The sequence below is a fragment of the Symsagittifera roscoffensis genome, chromosome 3 (genome assembly GCF_963678635.1).
Source record: "Symsagittifera roscoffensis chromosome 3, txSymRosc1.1, whole genome shotgun sequence".
NCBI classification, from domain to species: Eukaryota; Metazoa; Xenacoelomorpha; order Acoela; family Convolutidae; genus Symsagittifera; species Symsagittifera roscoffensis.
The window spans coordinates 28,847,080-28,872,973 of record NC_087064.1 but is presented as its reverse complement, the minus strand read 5'-3'; the positions used below and the strand labels follow the sequence as shown (position 1 = coordinate 28,872,973).

The window sequence follows — 25,894 nt, the reverse complement described above, 5'->3', positions numbered from 1 at the left end:
CACGTAAGCCGCATTCGATCAAACAGCGATGGCACAGTTAGATTTTTTCGAAAGTAAAGAACAAAAATTTTATGCGCAGAAATACAAAAATAGTTACTTCAGCACAAAAAACGCTAGACATTTTTGGGCGCGTTCAAACCTGGAGCAACACTTCTTCAAACCCCTTGTTATTGTTCCGACCATTAAAAAAAGGGGGAATTTTGTATTCTTGGGTAATTTAATTTCATTCTTCTTGTTTTCCACGCAAATCAGGTACCAACAAAAAAACGGAATCGGTCGAGTGATACATCAAGTTGAAACCTTTCAATAGTGATTCTAACAACGATCTTAAAAAACTTGGAACAGTGTTGAGAAAAACCGGTGTGAAGTTTTGATTTTTGGTCTAATTTCGAGATGATAAGGCGAGAGTGAAGGCCTACAATAGCTTATTCAAGCTTAAATTAAGCCATGAAAACTTAATTTTTCTCAAATAAAGTTAGTTTTTGGAGTTTTCAGCGCCTTTTTGGAAATCAAAACTAATACACAAATGCAGTCAAGTCATTAAGAAATAAAAAGATACGACGACGAATAAAACATAGATGCTTCACCCTGAAAAAGTCAACCAACCAATTGTGCTACAAACGTTTTTTTTAGTGGGAAGTTTCATGGGTTTTGATCGAGATTCAAACTGAAACACCCAATGTTAAGATTTGAGCAATGACAAAAATTGACAGGGTGCGGATAATACATTGATATGCTACCATTGCCAGCTAATCTTAAAACTTTTAATTGCGAAACACAACTTTTTTAGATACAAAATAACTCAAATTTCGTCCTTTCCATATTCACAAAAATGGAAAAGACGGAAAAACTCGTCCTTTTCCACTTTCACAAATTTTTAAACTTGAATTTTGGCAAAATGAAAACTTCATGCTTTTTTGAGTGGAATCGTACAATCAAAAACTGAATGAGACAAAATTCAACCGCTTTATTTTTTCATAATTCGATAAACACTTGGTTTAATTATTTTGCCTCTGTTTTTATTTGATTCCATCTCATGACTTTGAAAGAAACGTTTTTAAATTCATTTAGTTTTGCAGTAAAAATAAAGGAATTGAAAGGCTGCGAGTCAAACGTCATTCAATCATACTATGACGAATATAGGGGAACACATGCTTCACCCAGAAATAGCCAGCCGATTAATTCTTCGGAGAATTTTTTTTGTGTAGAATTTCCCTGTTTTTGATAGAGGCTGAAACTGCAATCCCCATTGATTAGGTTTGAACAAAGATAAAAATTTTCAGAGTGCTGAAAAAACATTGATATGCTACTATAGAGAGCTAATTGTAAAAATTTTTAACTCAAATTTTTTCAAAGGAATCATAATACCAGAAGATGAACAGAAAAAATTCATTTGTTTTGTTTTTTCATAACTTGAGAAACAATTCTTTCATTTTTTTCTTCTTTTTGATTTTCATTTGATTCATCTCATGGCTTTGAAGAAAAGCATTTTTAAAATCATTTAGTTTTGCAGTAGAAAACAACGGTAATAAACTAGCACGAGTCAAACGCAATTTAACAAGCGTTCAGCAAATTTAAGAGTAAAAGTTTCCAGACTTCAGACATAAACTTATGAAATTTTTTTCATTGCATTTGACTATAAAAAAAATCATCAAGATTGGATGAAATGAAAGATTTTTTGAAGCATTTTCAACGAAAAAGAACATACCTTCCGAGTTCTTCCCTTTTCCAAGATTTTTTGGTGATGAACACATTTTTGATGACTGCGACTGCAACAAAATTTGAGAAAATTGGATTGTATCGTAATTTTTTTGTTACCTTGATAGCATAAAGACTAAGAGCAGCTTCAAAAATTTTCAAAAAATTGAAAAATAAAAAATGCACATGAAAAACTAAATCCATTTCTTTTGATTTTACAAAACCTTATCATATTAAAAGCATAAAGTACTACAAAATAAAGGCTTTCAATAAAAAAAACTTGGGCCAAAACATCACCCAGAAATAGAAAAAGAAAAGACAAAAAACGAATTCCGAAAAAATCAGATCAATGATCATCGCTATAGGGCAGTTACTAACTTTATTTGGCACTATTTTACACCAAAAACGGGAATAAATTGGCAGAAAAAGCAAGGCACTGTTATTTGAAAAAACTAGACGCTGTTAAAGATTCAAATTTTAATAGAGAAGATTCGGTTCAGTAATTCTGTTTTGAGTGATGAATCTAATTCAAAAACCACTATGCGACGAGTTTTGACAGAAAGTGTTCGCGCTGAAATTGTTTTCAAAAACGAGGGTATCAAGGATAAGCAGATAGATTAGTTAAAATGGCATTAAAAGGCCGAAAAATGTTCTCGCATATGGCAGGGTGTTATTTTTACGTAAGCCGCATTCGATTAATCAGCGATGGCACAGCAAGATTTTTTCGATAGTAAAGAAGAAAAATTTTATTTGAATAAATACAAAAAACAGTTAACTCAGCTAAAAAAATGCTAAAAATTTTCGGGCGCGTTCAAACCTAGAGCAACACTTCTTCTAACGCCTTGTTATTGTTCCGACCATTAAAAAAAAGGAAAAATATTGTATTCCTGTCTAATTTAATTTTTTTCTTTTTGTTTTCCACGCAAATCAGTCAGTATAATTAATCGGAATCGGTCGATTGATATATCAAGTTGAACCCTTTCAAAAGTGATTGAAACGACTTTAAAAAACTTTGAAAATTGTTGAGAAAAACCGGTGTGAAATTTTGATTTTTGGTATAATTTCGAGATGATAAGGCGAGAGTGAAGGCCTAAAATAGCTTACTCAAGCTTAAATTAAGCCATTAAAATTCAATTTTTCTCAAATAAAGTTAGTTTTTGGAGTTTTCAGAGCCTTTTTGGGAATCAAAAATTCAAAAAAAAATTGTGCAAAATAGAAAAAAAAATTTGAAAGTTTTCAAAATTGTTATTAATTTTTTTTTAGTTTTTTTTTGCCATTTTCCTGTAAAAATTGGTTTCCGACGGGCCTTTTTGACTATGAATGTTGCATTTGCTTATTTTGCATAATGTTGCATAAACAAGAACTTTATGGGCAAACTATAAAATAAGTTAACTGAGCTAAAAAGTCGCTTAAACTTTCGGGTGTGTTCAAGTTCAAACAGTCCAAGAGCAACAGTCCTTCTGAAATTGTCAACCAAGACAAACAGTACAAATTATTTCGCAATTTCCCAAAAAAAATGAAAGAAAATGTGCACTTTTCTCCAATGATTTTACACGCGGAAAAACCCCCGATACACAAAGCGCAAAAGGTCGGCAGACTAAATTGAAAAAATGAGACAATGTAATACAATTGCCACTGCGCAGTCCGGACTAGTCCTTATCGAGAAATTTTGCAGCATTTTGTAACGCTTCCAGAATATTGGTAAAAGTGAGAATTATATCAAACAAATCATCTAGAATGCAAAGTTGTTTAAAACATAACAAACCTAAAAGTGCCAGTTACTTATTGTATTTTTCGTTTGAAAGAAAGCTTGCTTGAAACATTTTTTTTGTCAAATTGGACCAAGTTTTTCTTTTGTTTTGTGTACAATTAAGTGTGAATCAACGAAAAAAAAAATCAAAAAATTGTCAAAAGTCAGGATTAAGTTCAATTCAAGATCTATTTTCAAGAGCATATTTGGTAGCGATAAGATAAGCTGAGAAAAATACACCATGTAATAAGTGTTCAATAAGTGTTCTGATATTACTCGTCATGCCCAACTCGGGTAGTCCAGTCAAGTCACTCAAAATTAAAAAGATACGACGACGAATAAAAGAAATACATGCTTCACCCAGAAATAGTCAACTGACCAGTTTTGCCTAAAAAAACTATTTTCTTAGTGAAAAATTTCATGGTGTTTGATCAAGATTCAATCTGAAACAACCACTGTTTAGATTTGAGCAATGACAAAAAATTTCAGGATGCTGAAAACAAATTGATATGCTACCATTGCGAGCTAATCGTTTAACTTTTAATTGCAAAACTTCATTCTTATCTTTGAGCAGTTTGTATTTTTCTCGCTGATACTGTTCTTTTCCCAAGACTTTCTTTTTAAAAAAATAAGCTCAGAAAAATTTGAGTTTCGTTCAACTTGCAATTAAAATTTCATACCTGTGATTCACATATAAGTGTTCATTATACAAAGAGTAGACATTATCCTTTCGCTAATGTGGATATATTTCTTCTCATTCCACTTCAAAAACTTGACCCAAGCGATCAAAATATTCGTGAAAAAGGGAAATGTAAATGCAGGATATGATACTCTAATTATTGCTTTACTGCGGCTTCGAGAAAGACGAATCGTAAATGAAAAAAAAATGAAAATCAGCTCGAATTTTTTTTTAAGTAATTACCATAAGAAAATAAACGAAAAGATCTTTACAGTCTAGGGAAAAAAACTCGAATAAAATCAATCTGAAATGGCATCGCCTTTGGTCATTATTTTGCTCTTATCAGTTAAAAAGACACTGGCACTTAATATGGTTATCAACCTGATGAGCTCACCTGAAGTACCGCGAACAAGTTTTTGAACAGAAAAAATACGAGAAACAGGTTGCAACACCCTGGCTAATCGCTGGAATGAAAACACCACGCGATTTGAAAAAAACCTTTATTCTTCCATGAACACTTGATAAGGTAGGCATTCAATAGACAATTGGAAAAGTCTGATTGAATTCAACGAGACCAAAACAATTACTCTATCTCATGAAATAAGAAAACAACAACACGCGACCCAAATATGCTCACTTCGCTCATTGATTTAAAAAATAAATAGACTCAGGATTAAGATGTTGTCTTTTACCATCCACTTTCTTGGTACAAATTAGCCAGAAAAGCAAGAACTCGGATCAGTTTTTCTATCTACATAACTTCCTTTTTTACACAGAGGCGAAGCTTCGTTTCGCAAACACTAGCGAGAACACGACAAAAAGCAGCTCTATAAATTGCAATGAGAAAAATTAGAATTAGTTTAAAAAATTCGTCTACATCTGCGATTCGAACCAGCGACCTTGAGATTAGGAGTCTCACATACTTACGACTCAGCCACAGAAGCTTCTTAGGTACCTACCACTAGCCACGAATAAAGCAGAGAACAGATGCTATGCAATTTCCAATGCTACAGTGAAACTTCCCAATAAGTGAACAGTTTGATTTGCGAGTAAGGTTAAAAAAAGAAGGTTCGTAATGATACCAAGCTGATCGCAAGAGTAAACAAATCCGAACAACGGCTGAAGGGCTCTTCTATGCTAGCACGCTGTTTCGCAAGGGTTTGCTTTGAGGTAGATAAAAGCGTTGAAGAAACAACAGGCCATATTCCGACCTTTTATTTGAGCAGTCCCTATGTGAATAGCATACAAAAACAAGAGCTATTTGATTATGAACTGAAGAAATAAAGCATATAATATCCACAAATGGAAGTAACTAAGTAATTACAGCGTTTAAACAGTACTTTATCTACAGGTTTAAACACTGTTCATACGAGCCTCTCCAATGAAATTCCAAAAATATCATGATGGTTAATGATTCAAATCGTCACATCCAACAAAATGCTAATTTCATCAGACCAGGCTGTATTTCACACACCGATGCAAGTTTCTGAGTTTCCTACGGAGCACAGCTTAGTCGCATTTGTCACTCGAAGTTTCATTAGCACAATAGTAACATCACTTCTTGTGCAGAGGTTGTCCAATGTCCTTCCCTCGCAATTTCACACCTGTACAAATAAATTAACACAATTTTCACTTCAGACAGAAAATTTGATTTAGAGCACATTACCTTGCAAAAAAACTAGCCGATCGAAGATTGGAAAAGATTTATGAACCCAAGTAAACATACAAAAAACAGACTTTGTTGAAAAAATCTCAACTGTCGGAGAAAAAATAGCTGCCCTTTAAGCTCTTTGAACTTCTAGAACGATTTATGGCTGGCTCTTTTTTGATAACATTAACCCAATTTGAGAAAACTGGATCAACAGGTGAAGTTTTTATTCCGCTGGAAATCTAAAAATTAAATTCCACTTTCGAAACTAGAAATTGTTTACATATTTTTGCGCCAATTCCACGTTCGTATTTGGAAAGTGCTTTTTCCGACAGTTTCAGCAGATGAAATTCAATTGAACTCCTAAAGTGCATATATATCTAAGTGCATTCAGAAATGCACCAATATGTATGAATGCACATCTGTAGTTATTAGAGCACTTAAAGACTTTTTCCTGATAAAAAAAAACAAACAAATCACTAGGACCTATACAAGAGTCTTCACTCCGTTCATTACTCTTAACAAAAACTAGGCGAAGAAGCCCTTCCAAAACCTTTCTGAAAGCTAGTTCCACAATCAGCCACATAGTTGAACATGAACAGCAACAAGAATTAATCGGAAAAATGTAACATCACTGAATCAGTTGTAGGAAAGCATTATTTAGGGGGCTAGGTATTTTACCAGACCGACCTTTTACCAGCCCGATATTGTACCAGACCACAATGCAATAACTCAATTAAGACAACTTTAAATAAGTGGAAGATTTGAAAAGGAAGCGGTTAGAACAAACAAAACTTCGCTGAGAAACCGTGAAAACATTGTCTTCAACCAGACTAAATGGCGCCATTACATCTGTCAATCAAATTTGTTTATCGAGTCTGGTAAAAAAAAGTCCATGTTATAACTTTTCTGGTAAAAAGTCGGTCCCTATTATTTAGCCTCTCTATAACATCCTGTTTTCATGATAGGATTGCCGCAGGGAGCAAGAAGAACAGGAAAAAAACATAAAACTAACTCAATAAGAGATTACTAAGCGGTTATCAGCAGGCCCCGGATTTAAGTTAAATAACTTTTTTTTGCAGTAACTAACTATTTCTAAGAAAATGGAGGAAATGAACTAATCAGAGAGATGCGCTTTATTTTACCTATTTCTGTTGTATACCGACAGTATTTCAAAAACCAAATGCTAACATTGATACCTTTACTAAATATTTCCTTTCTTTCATTTAATTCAAATCTGGGGCCTAGTTATCAGCTTGGCAAAGAAAAACGGATAGACGAAGAATAATTTATCAACCTTAGAATTTTTACGATTCGCAAAGGCAACCGCGTTACCTCTAGACCAAGTGGGAAGGAGCCTGGAAGTTGGTGAGGTTCATAACAAAGCAATTGCATTTTCTTATAGATTTGTAAGAAAAGTTGTTTACAGGAAACAATCTGATCCCGACTAAAAGACACTCGCTCTCACAAGTGTTACAACCTACTTTCGAAACTTCGAAACAAAGCGATTCACGTAAGAGTCCCCTGATATTAGAACGAACAACACTTGCACTTGCAACTACAATGAAAATTGTGTCTACAGCACAAGCTAAATCTGTTGTGACAATAAAGCCGACAAAACTTGAGCGAACAAAGGGAAACCAACAATTCATTTTTCTCGGATTTTTTATCCATTTCCTTGATCTTAAAAAACAAGGTCCGGCCACGACTCGAAAACCCCAGACATTAGGGTACAAGGCAACTGATTAACCTCCAGGCCAAGTGAAAGAAATTTGGAATGTTAATAAAATGGAATATAACTGAAATGAAGTCAGCTGCATAGAAAAGAAGTCAGCTGCCTTTTCCTACTCCTGAGCAAGTGATTCAACTGATTTTGTTAAACTAGTTGTTAACCAGAAAAAAGTCTATATTCCAGTTTGATACCGCTTGGCGTAACAATTAACCATAAGGAGCAATGCCATTTTTGCTATGCGAGGAAAACTGTGGGTTGCTTAGCCTTTGCTTTCTCAGAAGAAATAAATCAAAGAAAAGAAAAAATCTCCGCCAAATTAACATCCAGCCAACAAACACATTGATCTAACTTTATTTTATCTTGTCTAACCTAGAGTCCTTTCCAATTTTCCAAGCACTTGTTGATTGGGCACCGCTTTGCATGATTCGTATTCATTGATGACCGATTGCTTCTCGTTTACTTTCTAAACAATTAATACTTCACTCATTATACAAATTAAATGTTCGCGAGCAATCTTATGTAAAGATTTGTATTTATATAACCATCTGAAGCATTGAACTGACCGTGGCTAGGTCTTTCTGAGACCACTCCTTTGCAGCCCTCGCCTGTTGAATGGCCTTTGCAACGGTTAGAGGCACTTTGTCCACTTAAACAAAGCACGCGAATAAAAAACAGCAAAGACAGTTGAGTTAGAAAAACGCCGAGGCCAGGGAGACCATTTTTTTTCTCTAAATTTCCATTTTTCTAAGTATGAATCATTCAAGTCTTTACCCACCATTTGCGCTTTCGTTAATGCAAAGCGTAATTTGCATTCCTTCAAAGAAATGAAACTCAATTGAGTTTAGGAAGAAATCAAAAATCAAGCCGCGAAAAATCAAATTTAAATGTGAATAAATTCAAGACTTTTTCCTGAAAAAAAAACACGGCCCAGATACGTGTCTTTACTTCGTTCATTAACACTACACGACCTAAATAAGTGTTTTTTTGTTAATGGACGATTGACACTTAAACATCCAACTTATGGACAAAAAGGAAGTTGCTGAAAACACACCCGAGAGCTTGAACAGTTTCGGGGTCAAATGGGTTTCGCAAATGAGCCTCGCATAATCTATTTTTAAATTTACGAACAGAGAATTACCACTTCTTTACGATACAACGCAGTAAGACCGTAGTTAGGAGATTCTCCATGTTGGTTGGACATAATTTGATGCTACTTTGAAACAAGTGTAAAATTGGCTACTTACCTTTCAACTCTTCAGTTTCCCTGTCTAGCTTAGCTGTGTTTTTCGAGGTTGCGTGCTGAGCGTTCGAACCTCCGCCGTCTAAAAATGTAGCATAATTATCAAATCACATCATAGAAAAACATTAAATAACGAATGAAGTTCAAGAATTTCTTCTATTCCAACAAGAACTTCTAACATTTTTTTTCAGTAGCAACTTCCATCCCAGTTCGCATGGCTGCGTTGACAGCCTAAAACAAGAAAGTTGACAATTATATTTCAATTCTTTTATAAAACTGTCTCAGGTCACAAAAAAACGAAGCCGCGCCGGATAACCCTTTATAATCTTCACACCTTTCATACTCGATTGGTGCGACGAAAGTAAGAACTCTTGAAATTACTTTTCTGTCGTCTGAAGAGCCGCAGGTTGTTACATATTTATATCAAATAAATCAATTAAAAGCCATAAACAAAACCAATTTGCTTTCTATTACAGAAATTCACGAGTTCAACACCAAAATTAAGCGAGTCTTCGAGAGCTCATTTAAAAATTATGGGATGTTGCTTAGCTTCATGCTGCTCTGATCCAAACGCAGATATATTCAACAACTCGTATATAAAGCTTGCTATAGAGGTATGCCTAGAATTTAACATTGAATTTTCAGAATTTAAACAAATTTTAGTCTCATTGATTCCAAATTTGCAATGCAGATAGGCAATCATAAATTTAGTCACGGTGAATCGAAATAGTTTTGTCAAGTTCAGATCATCATGATGTGCCGATATTTAACACCTCGCTGCAAGACAATATAGGGACACATTTTGTTTGTTTTAGATAAAGAATCCAAACGGCAAAATCAAAACAATAGGATTGAAGCCAATGCAGGCACGGGCACTACACATTTCTGAAAAAACGCCGATTGAAATTCGGATCTATTACCTGGAGGTGGGCAATTCGTTTTAGCCTCGACTAGTTAAAAAATTGATTAAATTAAAAATTAGTTGTTTCAGATTTCAACCGGCGAAGTAAAACTACTCGAACACTATTTGGCCTCCGGAACCAGACTAGTTTTCGAGCATGCAAATTCAACTTCTTATGGGTTATTTGTAACAAACTATTTCATGGACGAAATGGACATGGAATCCCAAAATGTTTTCACTCGGGTGGCTGGCAACAACAAGGGCTACAGAGAACAAAACAAGATAACTCAGCTACACTTTTAAATGAAATTTATGGAAAATGAAATCAAAAATTTTAAGTAGAAATTATAGCTTGAAAGTCAAGTGAAGTAAGAAGAGGTAAAAATACCCGGTTGCTCTGCACTTAGCACAGAAAGAGCCGGCTAGTTTCCATGGTTATCTAAATAATATTGCGTCGCTCAGCGGCAGCACTCACGCCACGAACAGGCGCAACTAATCTGATATCAATTCAACTTTCCAAACTGAAAGAAATGAACAGCTGCAATAGAAATGCATGAATTTACATTATGAACAGCTGCAATAGCAAATCTATTTACGTTAACTTCCAAGCTACTTGATATTTTTGTGGGCTAAACTGGGATTCTGAAAGAAAAACAGCTGCGAAGCGGAAATCCTGCGAGTCAATGACCACAATGGAATTAAGATCAAACAAACTTAAAACGTCATTAAAAGCTCAAGAAAGCACCAGAACAACTAAAACCCCCACAAACTGAAAAAAAAACATCACAAAAATTATAAGAAAAAATTCCCATGACAGAAGTCAGATACTTAAGCAACAGAAGCTGCTGCAAAAACCGAGAAAGAAACCTTCCTGCATCATTTTACAAATTGGCTTCTTTATCAGCGGCCCTTTGGCCAAAGCCGTGCTGAAATTAAAAGTCAATGCAATATTCAGCCGACTAAACAAATCAAACTCGTAATACACAAGACGTAATAGACGACCTCGGACAATCTTTATAAAATGCGACAAAACTGGCAAAAACAGGTAAATCTTTCGGCTTTGGTAGTAATCACTTGGTTTTGACAGCCAAGTCTTGATTCTATATATTTCTGTTTGCCTAAAAGTTCCATTAACTATCATTTTCAATGAGTTTAGCAAGTAGCGGTGCGGCCGATAAGTTTTGCTTCAAAGATATCAACTATATTGACAGAAAAAAAAAACAGTAAACAACGTACCTTGTGTTTACATGCCTTGAAAAAATCAGATAAAAATAGACAGAGAAGGGTAAACACTAGACACAGACGTTATTTTAAACAGTTATGAAGCCAAAAAAAAAACAATTTTATTCCAAAAAAACTCGATCACACACACACAAAAAAAAAGAAAATTAGATAGCTCAGTGGAACTAGAAACATTAGAATCACAAAGAACTCAAAACCCTGAGCAAAGTCGAAATCACGAAAACGTTTTGAATATCAGCAAGCCTTAGAAAAAAGAACAATATCAATGAACGAAAAGTCAAATTTTCTATACGACACAGAATGATCTTTTTATGTATAATTAAAATATCAAAGAAAAGAAACAAAGGAGTAATATTATAAACTGTAAAAAAATGGTTACAAAAGTGATATTGAACACCATTTTGATTGGAAACCACCTCAGGCGTGCAAAACGCTGGGCCATCAATTAAAACGGCTAGCGGACTTTACACAGAATGGACTAGAAAACAGTTTGACAAAAAAACTAATCGATAAATTATTTTTAAAAATCACCAAACTTCAAGGGCTCAATTACCTGCTTCAAAAATATATGACTACTCAACAAAGGGTGAAGAACATTTTGTGCTTCGTTATTTTTGTGAAACAAGCTGACAAAAGACAAAATTTTTGTAAAACAAAATATGGAACATATTTCATTTCATCAAATGTTCGCTCAATTTTTTCAAAAAACCCGTCGGCCAACAAATAGTTAAGATTATTTTCAGCAAGCTAACTTTTCTAAACCCATTTGAAAAGACTTTTGGTTTTTCAATTTTTTCCAAGTAAGAGGGCATGTGAGGTAGACTTTTATATTTTGGAAACTTCATATACGTTTTTATCACTTTCAAATTATATCGGGGTTAATTGAAACAAAGAACCCACAGATCATCCAATATATTAATTCTCCTCATAGAGATGTCCTATAATGTCAAAACTAGATCTATTAAAATGAACGAAGCTAGCTTTTTAAAAAAAAAACATACCATGACAATAGAAGAAGAAATTAGAATTGGAAAAAACTTACCAAGGGGAACAAAGCCAAAACTATCTGAGCAAAAACCTTTTACATCAAAAAAACAAAAAATGGAAAACTTATTAAAAAACTTCAATTCCCCCTCCAACAAAACAGACACACGCATACGAAAACTTTTTTCGCTTATCAAACGACGCAATGAGGCCACTGCCGACGGACGCCATGGTTTGTCCTGCAAAAAGAGCTCATTGCAATTTCCCAGGCATTCAATGATCAACGACATCATGAAACGAGCACTCATTTCTGCAGGCGTACCTTCTCAGCTTGAACCTGTTCGTCTAAACAGCCAATAGCGTTACCATGGTTCAGAGGTGTAAAATTAGCACGGGGTTCCACAGTAGTTAAAGCCTGGCCCCCAGCAACATACTACAAAGCTCCAACCACCCAGGGTCTACGGTGATTGCCGCTGAATAATGAAAGACCATTAAATATCAAGAACTCACGGACAGGGGCAACATATTCCACCCGATAGATTTTGAACTCTTAATCAAGGAAACTCAAAACAAAAAGGCATAGTCAGCTTATTCAGAAAGACTGTTCATCGCAATTCAGATGGGCAACTCAGCCTCCGTTATGGGTACACTACCCGAACAATGCAGAGAACAGCTCACTTTGGAATAGATTTCCCATACATTCCGCTTCTTTTACTTTACAGCTTCTATTGTATATATTTACAATCGTCTATCTTCTTAGCAGGTTTTCTCATTAGGTGGATGCAAGGAACGTTTCTCGAAAAAAAATGAAGGCAAGTTTGACGAAGCTACAAGAAACACTTCGGGAGATGATTCTGTTGTCGGAAAAATTACTTGAAGCTCGTTAGCTCATCATGATTTGTTTATATTCTAATAGCGTGTGACACTTGTCAGAGGCTTCAAAATTTTGACAGCTCACAAGAATCCATATATTGGATATAGGATGTGCATCCTTTGAGTGTACTCTGATAGCACCCAATTGCAGGGCTGCTAGTCTCCAATTTTGTTTGTCAAAAAAAAAAAATTCATCAGTTTATTGAAAAATTTTGAAATAACACAAAAAAGCCACATTTCGGAAACTAAAAGAAATTGAGTAGTCGTTTTTGCAAATTCTGAGAGTACTATCACAGTAACCAACTACAGTGTTGGGAATTTCAAATTTCCAGAAACTTCAAATTTAAGTTTTCTAAAAAACCATAAAAAATCGCCGTATCTCGACAACTACAAAGATGTGAGCACTCATATTTAGAGGCAAGATTCGCAACCCCTGAGAGTACTCTGGCAACCCCTAGATGCATGGTTAGGAAACCAAATTTAAAAAATTTCAAGTTAAGTTTTCTGAACATTTTTAGAAAAAATATCAAAAAACGTCATATCTGGAAAGCTACATACAGTTGCGCAATCATATTTAGAGGCAAAACTCACAACTCCTGAGCCTCATTATAGAGATAGGAATTTTGATTTTTAAGACAATTTGGACATCTATTTTCAAAGAGATATCAAAATAGATATCCAAATTAAAAATCAAAGTTCCTATCTCTTTGAACAATTTTAAAACAAGAAATAACAAACGTCACATCTCGGAAAGTACACAGAGTACCCTCATAGAACACAACTACAAGGTTGGGAATTTCTAATCTTTTGGATTTATTCAAACTTTTTAGAAACTTTTTTTTAAAAAGTCATAAAAAATACGTCATATCGAAAACTACAAGGATTTGAGTCCTCATATTTGGAGGCAAGATTCGCAATCATGGAGCGTACGCTTACAGCACCCAACTACACGGTTGGGAGTTTCCAATTTATTAATTTGTTTTTTAATTTAAGTTTTAAAATAAAAATCACAAAAATAGTCGTATCTCGTTAACTTAAAAGGATTTGGACATTCATAATTGGAGGCAAAAATCGCAACTCCTGGGGCAGCCCTGAAAGCATTCCACTATTCGGTTGCTTATTTTACACTTGGTGAAAACTGGAAAATCTAAAAAAAATCTTAACCATTGCAATTAACGATATAGCTTAAACGTGAAAAATTTCTTTCGTTAAACATGCAAAAACAATACGTTGAAAAGCGTGAACATGGCGAGACAGTGAAGCCCACATTTAACACAGAAGCAAGCAGCGCTTCGCAAACACTTGCAGACATGGCCAAAAATCAGCTCTATCGAGTGACATACGAAGAAGTTGAAAAAGACTCGAAATTGCAAAAACAAGAGGGTAAGCAAAAACTCTAGTAGCAAAAATCTGCGACCTAGCAAATTTGAGTCTCGCGCACTTACCATTCAGCCACGGATGCTTAAAATCCCCAAAAACTAGCCATCAAAAACGCAGCTACATATGCTTATAAATTGCCAACTCGATGCTGCAAAAGTATAACCAAATACAAAAAGATACGTTTTGCATGTAACAAATCGTGGCCACATTATGTATAAAAACTAAGTATTTCGAAAAATTTCTAGATATTTTGAGTTAGGGTGAGTTAAAACGTTCCTGAAATCGGTTATTATTAACGTTGTTGTTTGAAGCAAATAGCTTTCTTCGGTTCACTTGATGAATTAAAAAATCAGCAACTGTGTAAACTAATCGAATATCAAAGCACATATTATCAATAAGCTGTAAAGGTGCAACATATTGCAAATTCGATGCAGCAAATGTTGCTTAAATTCGCAACAATATTTACGACTTTAACGCAACAATATTTGCGACTCAGGTTGGAAAAAAAGGAAGTTCGTATTATAACACTTTTCTTCGCAAGTAAAAACATATCATAGAAGAATAAATCTAATTTTTAAATTTTTGTTGTATTATGAAAGTTCTGAATTTGGTAGAAAAACTTGTGCCAGTCGGTCATATCCTGAAGTTTTACCTTGTTTTTGGGATGAAATAGTATTTTTTATTCGATATGGCCATGTCATGCTCAAGGTTATCGCAGCAACTGAAATGAAATGGTCAAGAAAATAATTGCTCAGGAGTTCATAATTGCGCGAAAGTGGACCACAAATCGGAACTAGTCAAACGACTATTCGCAATTTCAACTATTTATAATCTAGTCGAGCAGAGCTGTCTTGCTCCTGATAGAGGGCATCGAGAGTGATTGCGAGTGCTATTAGTGGAGCAAGGAACATCTTGATTGGGCAAGTCGACCAGTGAAGAGATCAAATGGTCCGAAAAGAAAAACTGCTTGAATTAAAACTAACTACTTTATAAAAGCTCTTGAGTTGTCTCGGTTTCGTTATTTAATCAATTCCAGAGCCGTTGTCAATATGTGAGTACTGAATTGAAAATCTTTAGTGTATTTTATAGAGTTATGTTGAGATAAGGCGGGTTTTAGGCTGATCCATCTAAAATGGAGATCTTCACTGTCCAAAAAAAACTAAAGGTTTTACTTGAATTTTTGAGTTTCCAACCCTGTTTTTAACAGCGTTCGCGTGTTTTAGGTATTTAGATACCTAGCCATGGGGACGTGCTTACTTCTAGAGTGGGGGGTATTGAGGTAGTACCCTTTAAGCTGTAGCACGATCTTGAAATCCCATGTCTTAAGCGAACCGAATTGGCTCCAACAGAATGAGGTGCAAAAACACAAGAGGTAGTGTCCCTGACCCTTGAGCGAATGGTTATAGGGTCTATTTCTCTTAACCTCATATGTGACGTAAGAGGACGACTGTTATAATTAATCTCTCGATAATTTTCCGGTTCAGAAAAATTCAGAAAAAACTTACAGCAATTTTTTCCATTAATTATCCGAAAATCATATATTGGAAAAGCGTTTAAATGGTAGAATAAAGTTGCCAGCATTTGAAAACACAACTTATAGAAGAAGTTTACATCCAGTACTAATCAAACGGAATGTCAAAGAAGTCAAAAACTGAATCAGGAAGAGAAGTCGTTTTTGTTTTTCCTAAAGTCTGGTTGAAATTACTAACCTTTGTCGACTTCGTATCGGCTGGTTTTCGTTTGCTTATCACAACGTCCTCCCATTGATTTTCAACCGCACCAGGATTCAATGCCATTTTTATTCACTTCTAATTCTGTCTGGCAAGACAGTACAGATACTCTAAAATAAACACAACTTGAAACGAAACATTTTTTGTGGGACATGAAAATTGCCCCGATAATCAAGGCAAATCATTAAAATAGGAGAAACAGGGAAACATTTTAAGCGAAAAAGCTTTTCATATATTACAAGAAAGAATTAAGGAATAGCTGCATTCAATGATCAAGACCATTCCAGCCTTATGAAAACAAAAACTTAGATAACCGCATCTGGAAAAAGTAGCATAGATTCAGTATTTTTATTTCATGTAAGGAAATTCAATGTAGAGAACAAAAATCACAAACTAACGCTGGGGAGTTTTGATGTACCAAAAAATGTAACATTCGCCCGGAAGTACATATCGACGGAAAATAAAGCTAGGTTCTAAAACGACTGGCTAGCGTCTAAACACAGCTCTACATGCTTTTCACCGTCTCTGCCAAAGCCAGTTCTTTTGGTGGTTTTCCTAACATCGGGTCGACAAAAACGTTACTGCTTCTGGCTTCGGTCAAAACACTCAAATTAACTTTAATATATGGGAGAATAGTGAGCTCATGGCTGGGTCTCAGTATCCCCAGACCTGTGCCATTCTGCCAGATTGGCACAGCGCAACCTTCCGGCGACACGAAGAAAACGAATAAAGGCCTTAGTAACGAAAAATTACTGCGAAGGAGGGTCTAGATATTCCGAAAATTTGAATTTTTAAAATTTCGATTGACGGGTCAATATTTCTGAGAAATACAAAAAGACGGCCACTTTGACTGAAAAGGATGAAAAAACAGAACAACAACAAAGATAGTGAGAAACGGTCGTGCGGGAAGACGAGAAAAACGGAGTCTCTTATCGTGGCAATAACACACGATAAGATCCTTAGCAGTGGATATTAGTGGAGAAGGAAGCTTCAGTGGGGAAGAAATATTCCACGGAACCCTCCCGTGCCACAAATTGGGAGAGATAACAGCGTTATCTCGAGAAGATTACGGGAGCGGAGGCTTGGTCCCCCAGAGACTGTTGTATGTGAAGGGACTATATAGAACTGACTTTGTAGCTACTTGGATGTTGTGAAACTTTGAATTAACACCGGTATTATTTGATATTTTAGAATATGAGTAGCTAGAAAGAGGAAAGGGTCAATCCATCTCCAATGGATTTAATATAGAACTGTCACACAAAAACATATTAAAATAGGGTATTCGAGCCGTGTTTTTAATAGCAATCACGTAGTCTGAGGATCCGAGACTCAGCTATGTGGTTGTGTTCGCATGCAAACGAAAGCTGATCAAAAGTCGTTTGACTGATGGCCTAAGAATAGTAACTTTTTACTTAGCCCTAAACAGACCAGAAAATCAACTGGCAAGTTCGAGACGGTGAAAAACGAGTAGAATTAAGGTAACTGACGCCTGCCAGTCGTTAATATGTACTTTTTCTACGCTCCGTCGCTGTGTAGTATTTGGGCGAATGTTACATAGACGTTTTTATGGCGCTCCTGGGTGGGCCTGTCAAAGGCATAAGACCATCATGATCAGCAAGCGTTTCAGCGACGAACCCTCCGCTCCGGGCGTATGCCCGAGTTAGAGGCCTTAATGACCGTTATTGTACTAGGGGGAAGTTGCGTACCCTCCGTCTAGTACTATTTAGCTTTTTAACTTAGTTAACACCGAAAAATCCAGGGGCCGGAGGGTTAGGTGGGAAGTCATGAGCCCGCTTGTCCCAAGGTCCCGGGACCAAAAACAATTAAAGAGAAAGCGTAAAACCCAACAAAAATAGTGCATAACCAAGAAAAAGCCAAAAAATAAATTTATTTGAAGACAAAAAATACAAAAAACAGTAAAAAATCCAAAAAAGACCAAAAACAGTTAAAAAAACATAAAGTGACATTTCATATGTTTTTTCCGGACGAGATGTGATCTGACCTTCCTATTTGTTGTTGTTTCAGATTGATTTATATCCTTTCTGATAGAAAGATTGTGTGTTTTGGTGAAGGGTTGGATGCCCTCCCTTGAGTGTAATTTGAGTATTTAAGCACGTTAATGGTGATTTTGCCGGTGGGACGAGGACATCAGGGACAACATCCGCAACGACTGTTGGGTATCGTTGAAACAATTTTGGTATCGTTCGGGTACTATTTCATCAAAACTTAAGTGGTGGGGGGCACCATTGGCGCGGTCCGATTGTACCCTCCACCGATTACAAATTTCCGAGTTAAGGGTCTTAATTCGGCTATTTTGATGCAAAAGAGGGTATAGTCCTATTCATTAACGACTACTAATAGGTTATTATCCTTATTATTTATTACTTATCCCCTATTTAGACCCAAGAAACACCCAAATTTAGTCGAAAATTATCGATTTACGACCAAACCGTAGACCCCCAAATTTTTGGATATCCGAGCTTTTCCGAACAGCATAAAGCTTTTATATAGGGAGTAGCTACTTAGTTCGATCCCCCTAACTAAAGAAACCGCGTGAGAAAAGACTCAGTAAAAGTTAGAAAAAACCAAAATTTTTCGATCAAAATTTCGATAATTTTCTGAATTTTGTCAATCTGTTTTGGGGATCGAGTTTTTGAGTTTTTAGAGTTAGAGCAATAAAATTTTTTATGTTAGGAGCGTGCTAGCATAACGTGCTCGGCTGCCAGAAAAATTCTTGAGTAACCCTCCGATTAGCTCCTTGGATAGAAAATTTTTATCAAAACACCTTTTTATCCTGCTGGGAAGGTTGACCGTGTCAACCAACCTGGTTTTAAGCAAGTTACACCGCATTCAGAGGCTTTATTGCGGTAAATTAGCCCCTTTTTCCTGAGTTTTGCGGAACCCTCCGGAGTAACCCTACTGAGTGTCTTAAGCCCTTTAGCAACCCTCCTTAGTGGAGATTTTCCACGAGACCCTCCGAAGGAATTAAAAACAACACCCCATAGAAAATTTAACTTGTTTTGACGCTTTCTTAAGCTAGTTGAAGGCCCTTTTCAAAAACTGGAAAATTTTGGAAGAACCCTCCGAGGTTACCCTCCGGAGCATATTAAGCCTCTTGTTGACCCTACTTAGTGAGTTAAGGGGGACCCTCCGAAGTCTCTTGGGTGACTAAGGTACAATCCGAAGTAACCCTCCGGAGTAGGCTAAGTGTCTTAACAACCCTCCGAAGTAACCCTCCGGAGTGACTTAAACCTTCTAACAACCTTCCTTGTTACAAACTTGAGGAAACCTTCTGTGGCAATTTGGGAAACGGAAAATATCCATTTAATTAAGATCATATTAGGATATTAGGCGTGCTTATTAGAATCATAGGAGCTCATTTTGATCCGGAAACTCGTGATCAACTTTGGATTCTAGATCGGGTGTATCAAATGCACCCGAACAATTTTTTTTTATTGTGATTTTGGTCGTGTGGTTGCCTTGAGCTACTTAATAGGAAAGTTCGGGCAATCCGGGAACAAATAAAAGAAGACCTCGGTGAGTGTATTAGGCAAATACACACTCACTTGAGAAGAAAAGTTGTTCCCTGCTCTCGTGCACTTGGAGCAGTCCGGGTGTGGGGGAGCTTTTTCATAGACTTTGGAAATTTTCGGTCAGAGGTTGCCTTGAGCTACTTAGTAGGACAGCTCGAGCAATCGCAGGACACCTAAAAGAAGACCTCGTTGGGCGTATTAGGCCAATACACACCCACTTGAGAAGACTGTGTCCTGGGCTTTGTTCTTTCGGATCGTTCCGATTGAGGGAAGTCTTTTTCTCTAAGACTAAGTTTTATTGATCTGTTTCTGAATCATCACTGCTTTTTACCAAGGATTGTTTGATTTTAACAAAGCAGTGACTTGATAAGAGTGTGGCGGTAAATTGATACTGACGAAAGGTCGCTGTCACCTGTAGGACATTCTTATCTGATTATCAATTGTGTTTTGTGTGTTGATTATATCTTGTGAAAATTTTGTGATACTGTTATACTATACAACAGGGTTGAGTTAGCATTATATCAATACTGAGTAGGCCCTGTGTGTAACTTTAGCTGAGTCGCCAAGATTGTCATTGAGAAATCTAAGAGACATTTTTGATACTTACGAGATCGAAGAGGCAGCGTTAAGTAATTTAACTTGAACTTGTTTGCGGTACGTGTGCATCGCCATTAAATTATAGGAATATTGCTATTTGGCAAAAAGTATGCAGCGCAGGGACTCGCTAGGATCGACTACTAAGATTCCCGGGCTGAGCAAGGGAAGCACGCGAAAAATTAAAACTAGGCGTGGCCAGTCCTCGTTTAGCAGCGCTTCCGACGTGTTTGCTGAAAACGAATCGACTAAAGGTCAACCTGATCTTTCAGTGAGCGAAATGAAACTAAGGAGCGAGAAAAACCTCGATGGCGATCAAGGGCGGAGCGCCGAGGCCGGACCCGCGAGCGAGACGCTTGTGGACCCCTTTGACGAAGGAGAACGGACGCTTATTCGACCCGACTTTGAGCCGAGCGAGGACCTCGAGCGGGAGGAAGTTGAGAGGACGGAGGAGACCTCGGAGCGTTCCGAGGTTGAGCCGCGAGAGGAAGTGTTATTCAGGGGAATGTCCAAATCGGAGACCAAGAGTCATAGGTGGCGGAGAGAAAATTCACATTCAACTAATACCCACTCATCTCTGGCCAAGCAGAGCAACAACGCGATGATGTCGAGTATAAGCCCGAGTGAAGAACAACCAGGTTCGAAGGCCAAGAAGAGCTGGAAGTCTTTGTACAATGAGCGCATGACGTCACTACGAACTGAAGGTTTATCTTCCAGTTATGACTACCCGGAGATAACCCATCCGGATGTGAACTTCACACCGTGCCTAAGGAACGACATTAGCAGGAAGGCGTCGTCCGCCTCGCCGACCAGGCCCATGTCAGATGGGATAACGATGGGAGCGTCATCAACGTTCGACAGATTGATGACGTCGATGAGCAAGCAAAAAGGCGGTGCATCATCAAGTACCAGGCTGCAACCGCAGCTGACCTCATCTTCTCTGGGGCTAACCCCGTCATTTGGGGCCACTGGCAATATAAGTGAGATGTTCGCTGGCGTAATGAATGGTCTGGATGAACTGAGACGGGACATGACTAAGAGAATAGATCAAGTTGACGAGAGAGCTCACCAGGGTCGAGAGAATCTGAGAGATGAACTAACGCACGTGAAGTCGCAGGCGAGGGTTGATCAGGCTCAATTGATTCGCAACACCGATCAATGCCTGACGGAGAGCCTGGCACAGGCAAACAAGGAGTCACAGGAAAGAGAGGCTAGGATGACGAGAGAGATCGAGCAATTGTTGAACGATCATGATAGTACCTACGCTCACACAATGACTAGCCTGGAAAAAAAGTTAGATGCCAAATCTGACTTAATGATGCGGAAGCTTGACGCGATCTTGAATGGGAGCAATTGGGAGGAGCGTTCCAACCCAAGGGAGCGCTCACGCCATGCGACTGATGGAGATGGTACGGGCAGCTATGCCAGAGCCCAGCAAAGCTCGCGAACGAACTACGAACCTAGGAATAGGGAGCGGCCAAGGGCAGCACCGTCAAGGCCTGGCTAGACGAATCCAGTCCCGTCGGAGGCAGATACTACTCCGGAGACAAGGTTGCCAACTGTGCCACAATTCAGTTCCGTGCCAGATCTGACTACAGTCTCACAGGACATGAGGATGTATGCCTCGATGTTTGAGCCTCTGAAAGGATCTCCCGAAACATTCATCACTAAACTCTGGAAGTCAACCGAGAGAGGAGAGAGGTCAAGAAGGACACTGAAAAAGCCGAAGTCATACAAAGACGAGTCAGACGGCTGCATTGATACTTGGATAGAGGTGATGAAGTTACACTTTGAGGAAGAGAGTCTCTCCAGGAAACAAGAGTGCAGCGCGCTAACGAGCAACCTGGAGGGTACTGCACTAAATTGTGTAATGGCGAAAAGAGCCAATGAGAGAGACAGCGCTCGCAAGATATTCGACATCCTGTTGAATCGTTTCGGCTCTGGAGTACAAGGGCACCAGGCTTTGGTGAAGTTCGAAAAGAGGTGTCAAAGAGATGACGAATCCATAGACAAATTTTTGGACGACCTTGAATTGCTTAGGAAGAGAAGCAATCCCGATGAGAGAATATCCGAGCGAAACTTGGCGATTGCTTCGAAATTCATGGACGGAGTAAAGAGTGAGGAGCTGAAGACGATGTTGGCCACACACTTCACCCTGTCACTTGACCAGGTACCCACGCCCGATGATTTGCGTATGAAGTCACGCGAGTATTTACTCATAAAACCGAGGGCGCAAAACCGTTAAAGCAATTATGGTAACTATAGCGGGACAAACACTGGTGCGAACTCCAGTTGGTACAAACCTCGCAATGACATGGATAAGAGGAGGTCGTGTGCAAATTGTGGTTCGATGGACCATCACGTTTCCGTGTGTTCTGCATACAAACAGAACATGAAGGCAATAGGCTACTTTCTCGATGACGTCGACGCGACCGACGAAGATCACGAAGAGTACGTCAGAGCGCTCATCATGAAATATGGTCCGAGGTGTTTCTTCTATAATTTGGAGGGACACTTCAAGTCGGATTGCACTCAATTTTGGGATGCAGTGGCGGACGCGAAACATCCCCGCCACGAAGAGGCGCTTTCGGGTGTCAAGGCCAGTCGAGCACGTCTGATGAACGAGGCCGAGTCTCGGAGAAAGGAGACGACACCGAGCACCTTTACGACTAAGAAGGTAAAGACACTGCCTGACGAGGCGGTAGCCTCGAACCTGGAAGCAGAGTCGGCTAGCCCACTCAAGGTGGATTACGGTCTGGCGGCAAGGACAGCGTTGCAGAATGTCAAACAGGAGCTAGCCACGAAAGAAGTGGAGCAATGGGTAAGGTCGGAGCTGGAGAGCACAGATCTTCGGGAAAGTTTGAATATTCAGGGTAAAACGACGAAAATAGAAGGCAAAGAGGAACCCAAGAAACAGGGACTAAAACTGAACGTTATATATGGGAGAACTTTTGCAAGACGAAGCAGGAGACGAAAATAATGTCCATTATCTCAGTCGCAGGGCACCAGGTGGTCAAGAACTTGAGTGAACCATCCGAGATTACACTAGTCCACCTGGACATCTATGCCGACTACCTGAAGGAGAAAGATCCCAAACTGGACTCCAGGGCAGTGCGAGCGCTGCTCACAACAGGAGGTCCGAGGCTGATGAAACTAGATGGACATTACATTGATGTCCATGGCCCATACCCGATTCTAATAAATGTGGATGGCATCAATATCTACACAAAAGCTCACATAACTGATGCGAACGATCAGATTGGCCGGATATACATTGGTCAAGAGGAGCTGAAGGTTAGACGAATCGGACACAAAGCCATGCTCAAACAAGATGCGGTGCACATAGGTTGCGAGGCCGATCTGGCCGCACACGTGCTGGACGTGCAAGGCAGACAACTTTCAGTAAAGGGACTGCTAGACACGGGAGCAGTGGTTAGTGTCATGCCAGTCAAAACTTGGACCGACATGGGTTTTGAGAGGTCGGATCTCATACCGACAAACATCAGGTTGGCAGCTGCCAATCAGGGAGCGATCTATGTGACTGGACGAGCCCCGAGCATTTCACTGCAGCTCGGAGGAAGACATCTTTGGATGAGCTTCCTAGTAGTGGTGAATTTGGACGAATCCGATCAGTTCATCTTAGGAAGGGATTTCGTACGCAACTTTGATGTCACGATCGATCTCAATGACGGGTTGATTAGGATCAAGGATCCTGAGAGAAAGTATGAAAAGAAACCCCCTTAATAAGATCTTTATTAGCCAGGCCAAGGTGCCAATTTTTCTGGATCGAAAAGTTAGATTAAAACCAAACCAAGCCGTAGTAGCGACGTTTAGGACGAGGAACTTGAATGAACTCAGCAATGACAGACAGGTGTGTCTGGTTCCAAATCCAAACAGTTAAAGCTCGGCTATTTTAGGAAGAAGCTTCTCACTCACTCAGAGCGGACTGTGTGTGAGTGTGTTGTTGAACACAGAAGCAACAACAGTGACAATACAGAGGGGAAAGAAACTTGGCTATGCTTTGCCTCTGAACACAGACTTTAAGAGTGTGGAGAACTTTAAAATTTGATGTAACTAAATGTCCATTGAATGCGAACCAAGAATGTATAATGAAGAGATTAAATGAATTGATATCTTCTAGGAAACTGTTTTCAATGAAGTCGGAAACAGATGATGGGCTGTCTAGTTGTTCCAACTTTCCCGAAAGGCCGACAGAAACAAAGTTAGCAGCGAATAAACCGGTCCTACCTGAGATAGAACATTTGAAGGGTAAAATATCAGACAAGGAACTAGACTCGCTCAGAGCGGTGCTAAGTCGGAACGCTGACGTTTTTTGCCGACATAGGTTGCTGTAATTTTGTAGAACACGAGATTGAGGTAAAAGAGGGCTCGGTACCTCATAGGGAAGGTGCGAGAAGGATGATCCCTCACAAGTCAGAAGCGTGAAGGAAGGAAATCGAGATGTTAATGGAGTATGACATGATCGAGCCGTCGAAGTCCCCGTGGGCTTGTGGCGTGGTCATGGCGAAAAAGAAAGGGGGGTAACTCAGATTTTGTTGTGATTTCCGTTATCTGAACGCAGTGACTATAAAGGACGCATACCCGATTCCCCGCATCGATGAGAGCCTATCCAAGCTGGGAGACGCGAAGTTCTTCACGACGTTGGATTTGGGCTCTGCGTTCTGGCAAGTGCCACTCCGAAAGCAAGATCGAGAAAAAACAGGCTTCGCGTGCGAGCTGGGATTGTTCCAGTGGAAGAGGATGCCGTTCGGATTGTACAACGCGACGGCCACATTCCAGCGACTGATGGCCCAGGCACTCACGAGCGTCACTAAGAAATACGGGAATCTCATCATGTGTTATTTCGATGATGTCGTGATTGCAACAGGTGCTGACCTGGAAGGCACCTAAAACAGATACACAGCTGATGAGTTTTTTGGGATTCGCTCATTATTATCGAGAGTTCATCAAGGGGTATGCTGACAAAATATACCCCATGCAGCAGTTGATGAGAAACAAGGGCAAAAAGTTCACTTGGACTGATGAGGCACAAGTTTCATTTGAGAACATCAAACGTGAACTTTGCGAGGCACCGGTCCTCGGCATGCCAACAGAGAAGGTGATGTTCGTGCTGGACACGGATGCATCAGTGGTTGCGACAAACTGCCACTTACTAGGTGGTTAGATAAGTCAGGGCATCCTATACCCGGACACCCTGACCTTCCAGTGGAGACGGCCGCGGAGATAAAGGTTTTAGCCAGAGGCGAGCCCGTTCCGTTGGATCTGCTAGTACAATCTAATTTGGTACAGCAAGAACTTACCAGGCTAGGTATGAACAGCATGGCTCTTTTGAACAGGACGGTGAACGTGGCGCCGGACGTCATGGGAAAGCTCCGTGACTTGTTGGACAGGGAAGTGGATAGGCAAGATCGTGAGTGGATGGAGACCATGCAGCGGTTGACTGTCAATGAGAGAACAGAGAAGAGGCCAGTGTCCATTCGCAGCCGAGGTGTTGAACGGGATTGCAGGTCGATAGTCAACCAGCTGGTGAGCTCGATGCCGAAGGAGGTCTTGTTGAGAACTTCGTTCACTGAATATGGGACACTGAATCAGACCCAAGCCACTGAGGAAGTGAGGATCAAGTCGAAATCTAGCTTCGCGAGGAGAGTGCATTTCACGGATGCAAAAGAAGGATACGAGCCGAGCCCAGATTGTTCGTCCGGGGACGAGACAATGTCCGGGGAGTCTGATACCTTCGAGCCCGTCAAGGACGACTTGTCGGAGGAGTCAGACACCTTTGAGCCCGTGCAGGACGACTTGTCCGGGGAGAGGTTGACGAGACCACCTAGGGGCAGAATTTTGTCCGGGGAGTCGGATTCAAAGCAACCAATGGACAGAGCTTTGTCCGGG

The 25,894-nt window shown here is 39.1% G+C and overlaps 1 protein-coding gene across 2 annotated transcripts in view; it reads right to left on the bottom strand.

Annotated features, from left to right (window-relative positions):
* Positions 1-5,310: 5,310 nt before the first annotated feature.
* Positions 5,311-25,894, bottom strand: part of LOC134841404 (endothelial differentiation-related factor 1 homolog) — a 176,569-nt gene continuing 155,985 nt past the window's right edge. For both annotated transcript variants that reach the window (XM_063857373.1, XM_063857374.1), the window contains exons 2-7: positions 15,837-15,970; positions 8,927-8,978; positions 8,752-8,829; positions 8,071-8,153; positions 7,877-7,970; positions 5,311-5,731 (exon numbers count right to left, since the gene is read on the bottom strand). In XM_063857373.1, the coding sequence (XP_063713443.1) occupies positions 5,682-5,731; positions 7,877-7,970; positions 8,071-8,153; positions 8,752-8,829; positions 8,927-8,978; positions 15,837-15,923 (444 nt within the window). In that variant the 5' untranslated portion in view covers positions 15,924-15,970 and the 3' untranslated portion in view covers positions 5,311-5,681. The remainder of the gene's footprint in view (positions 5,732-7,876; positions 7,971-8,070; positions 8,154-8,751; positions 8,830-8,926; positions 8,979-15,836; positions 15,971-25,894) is intronic.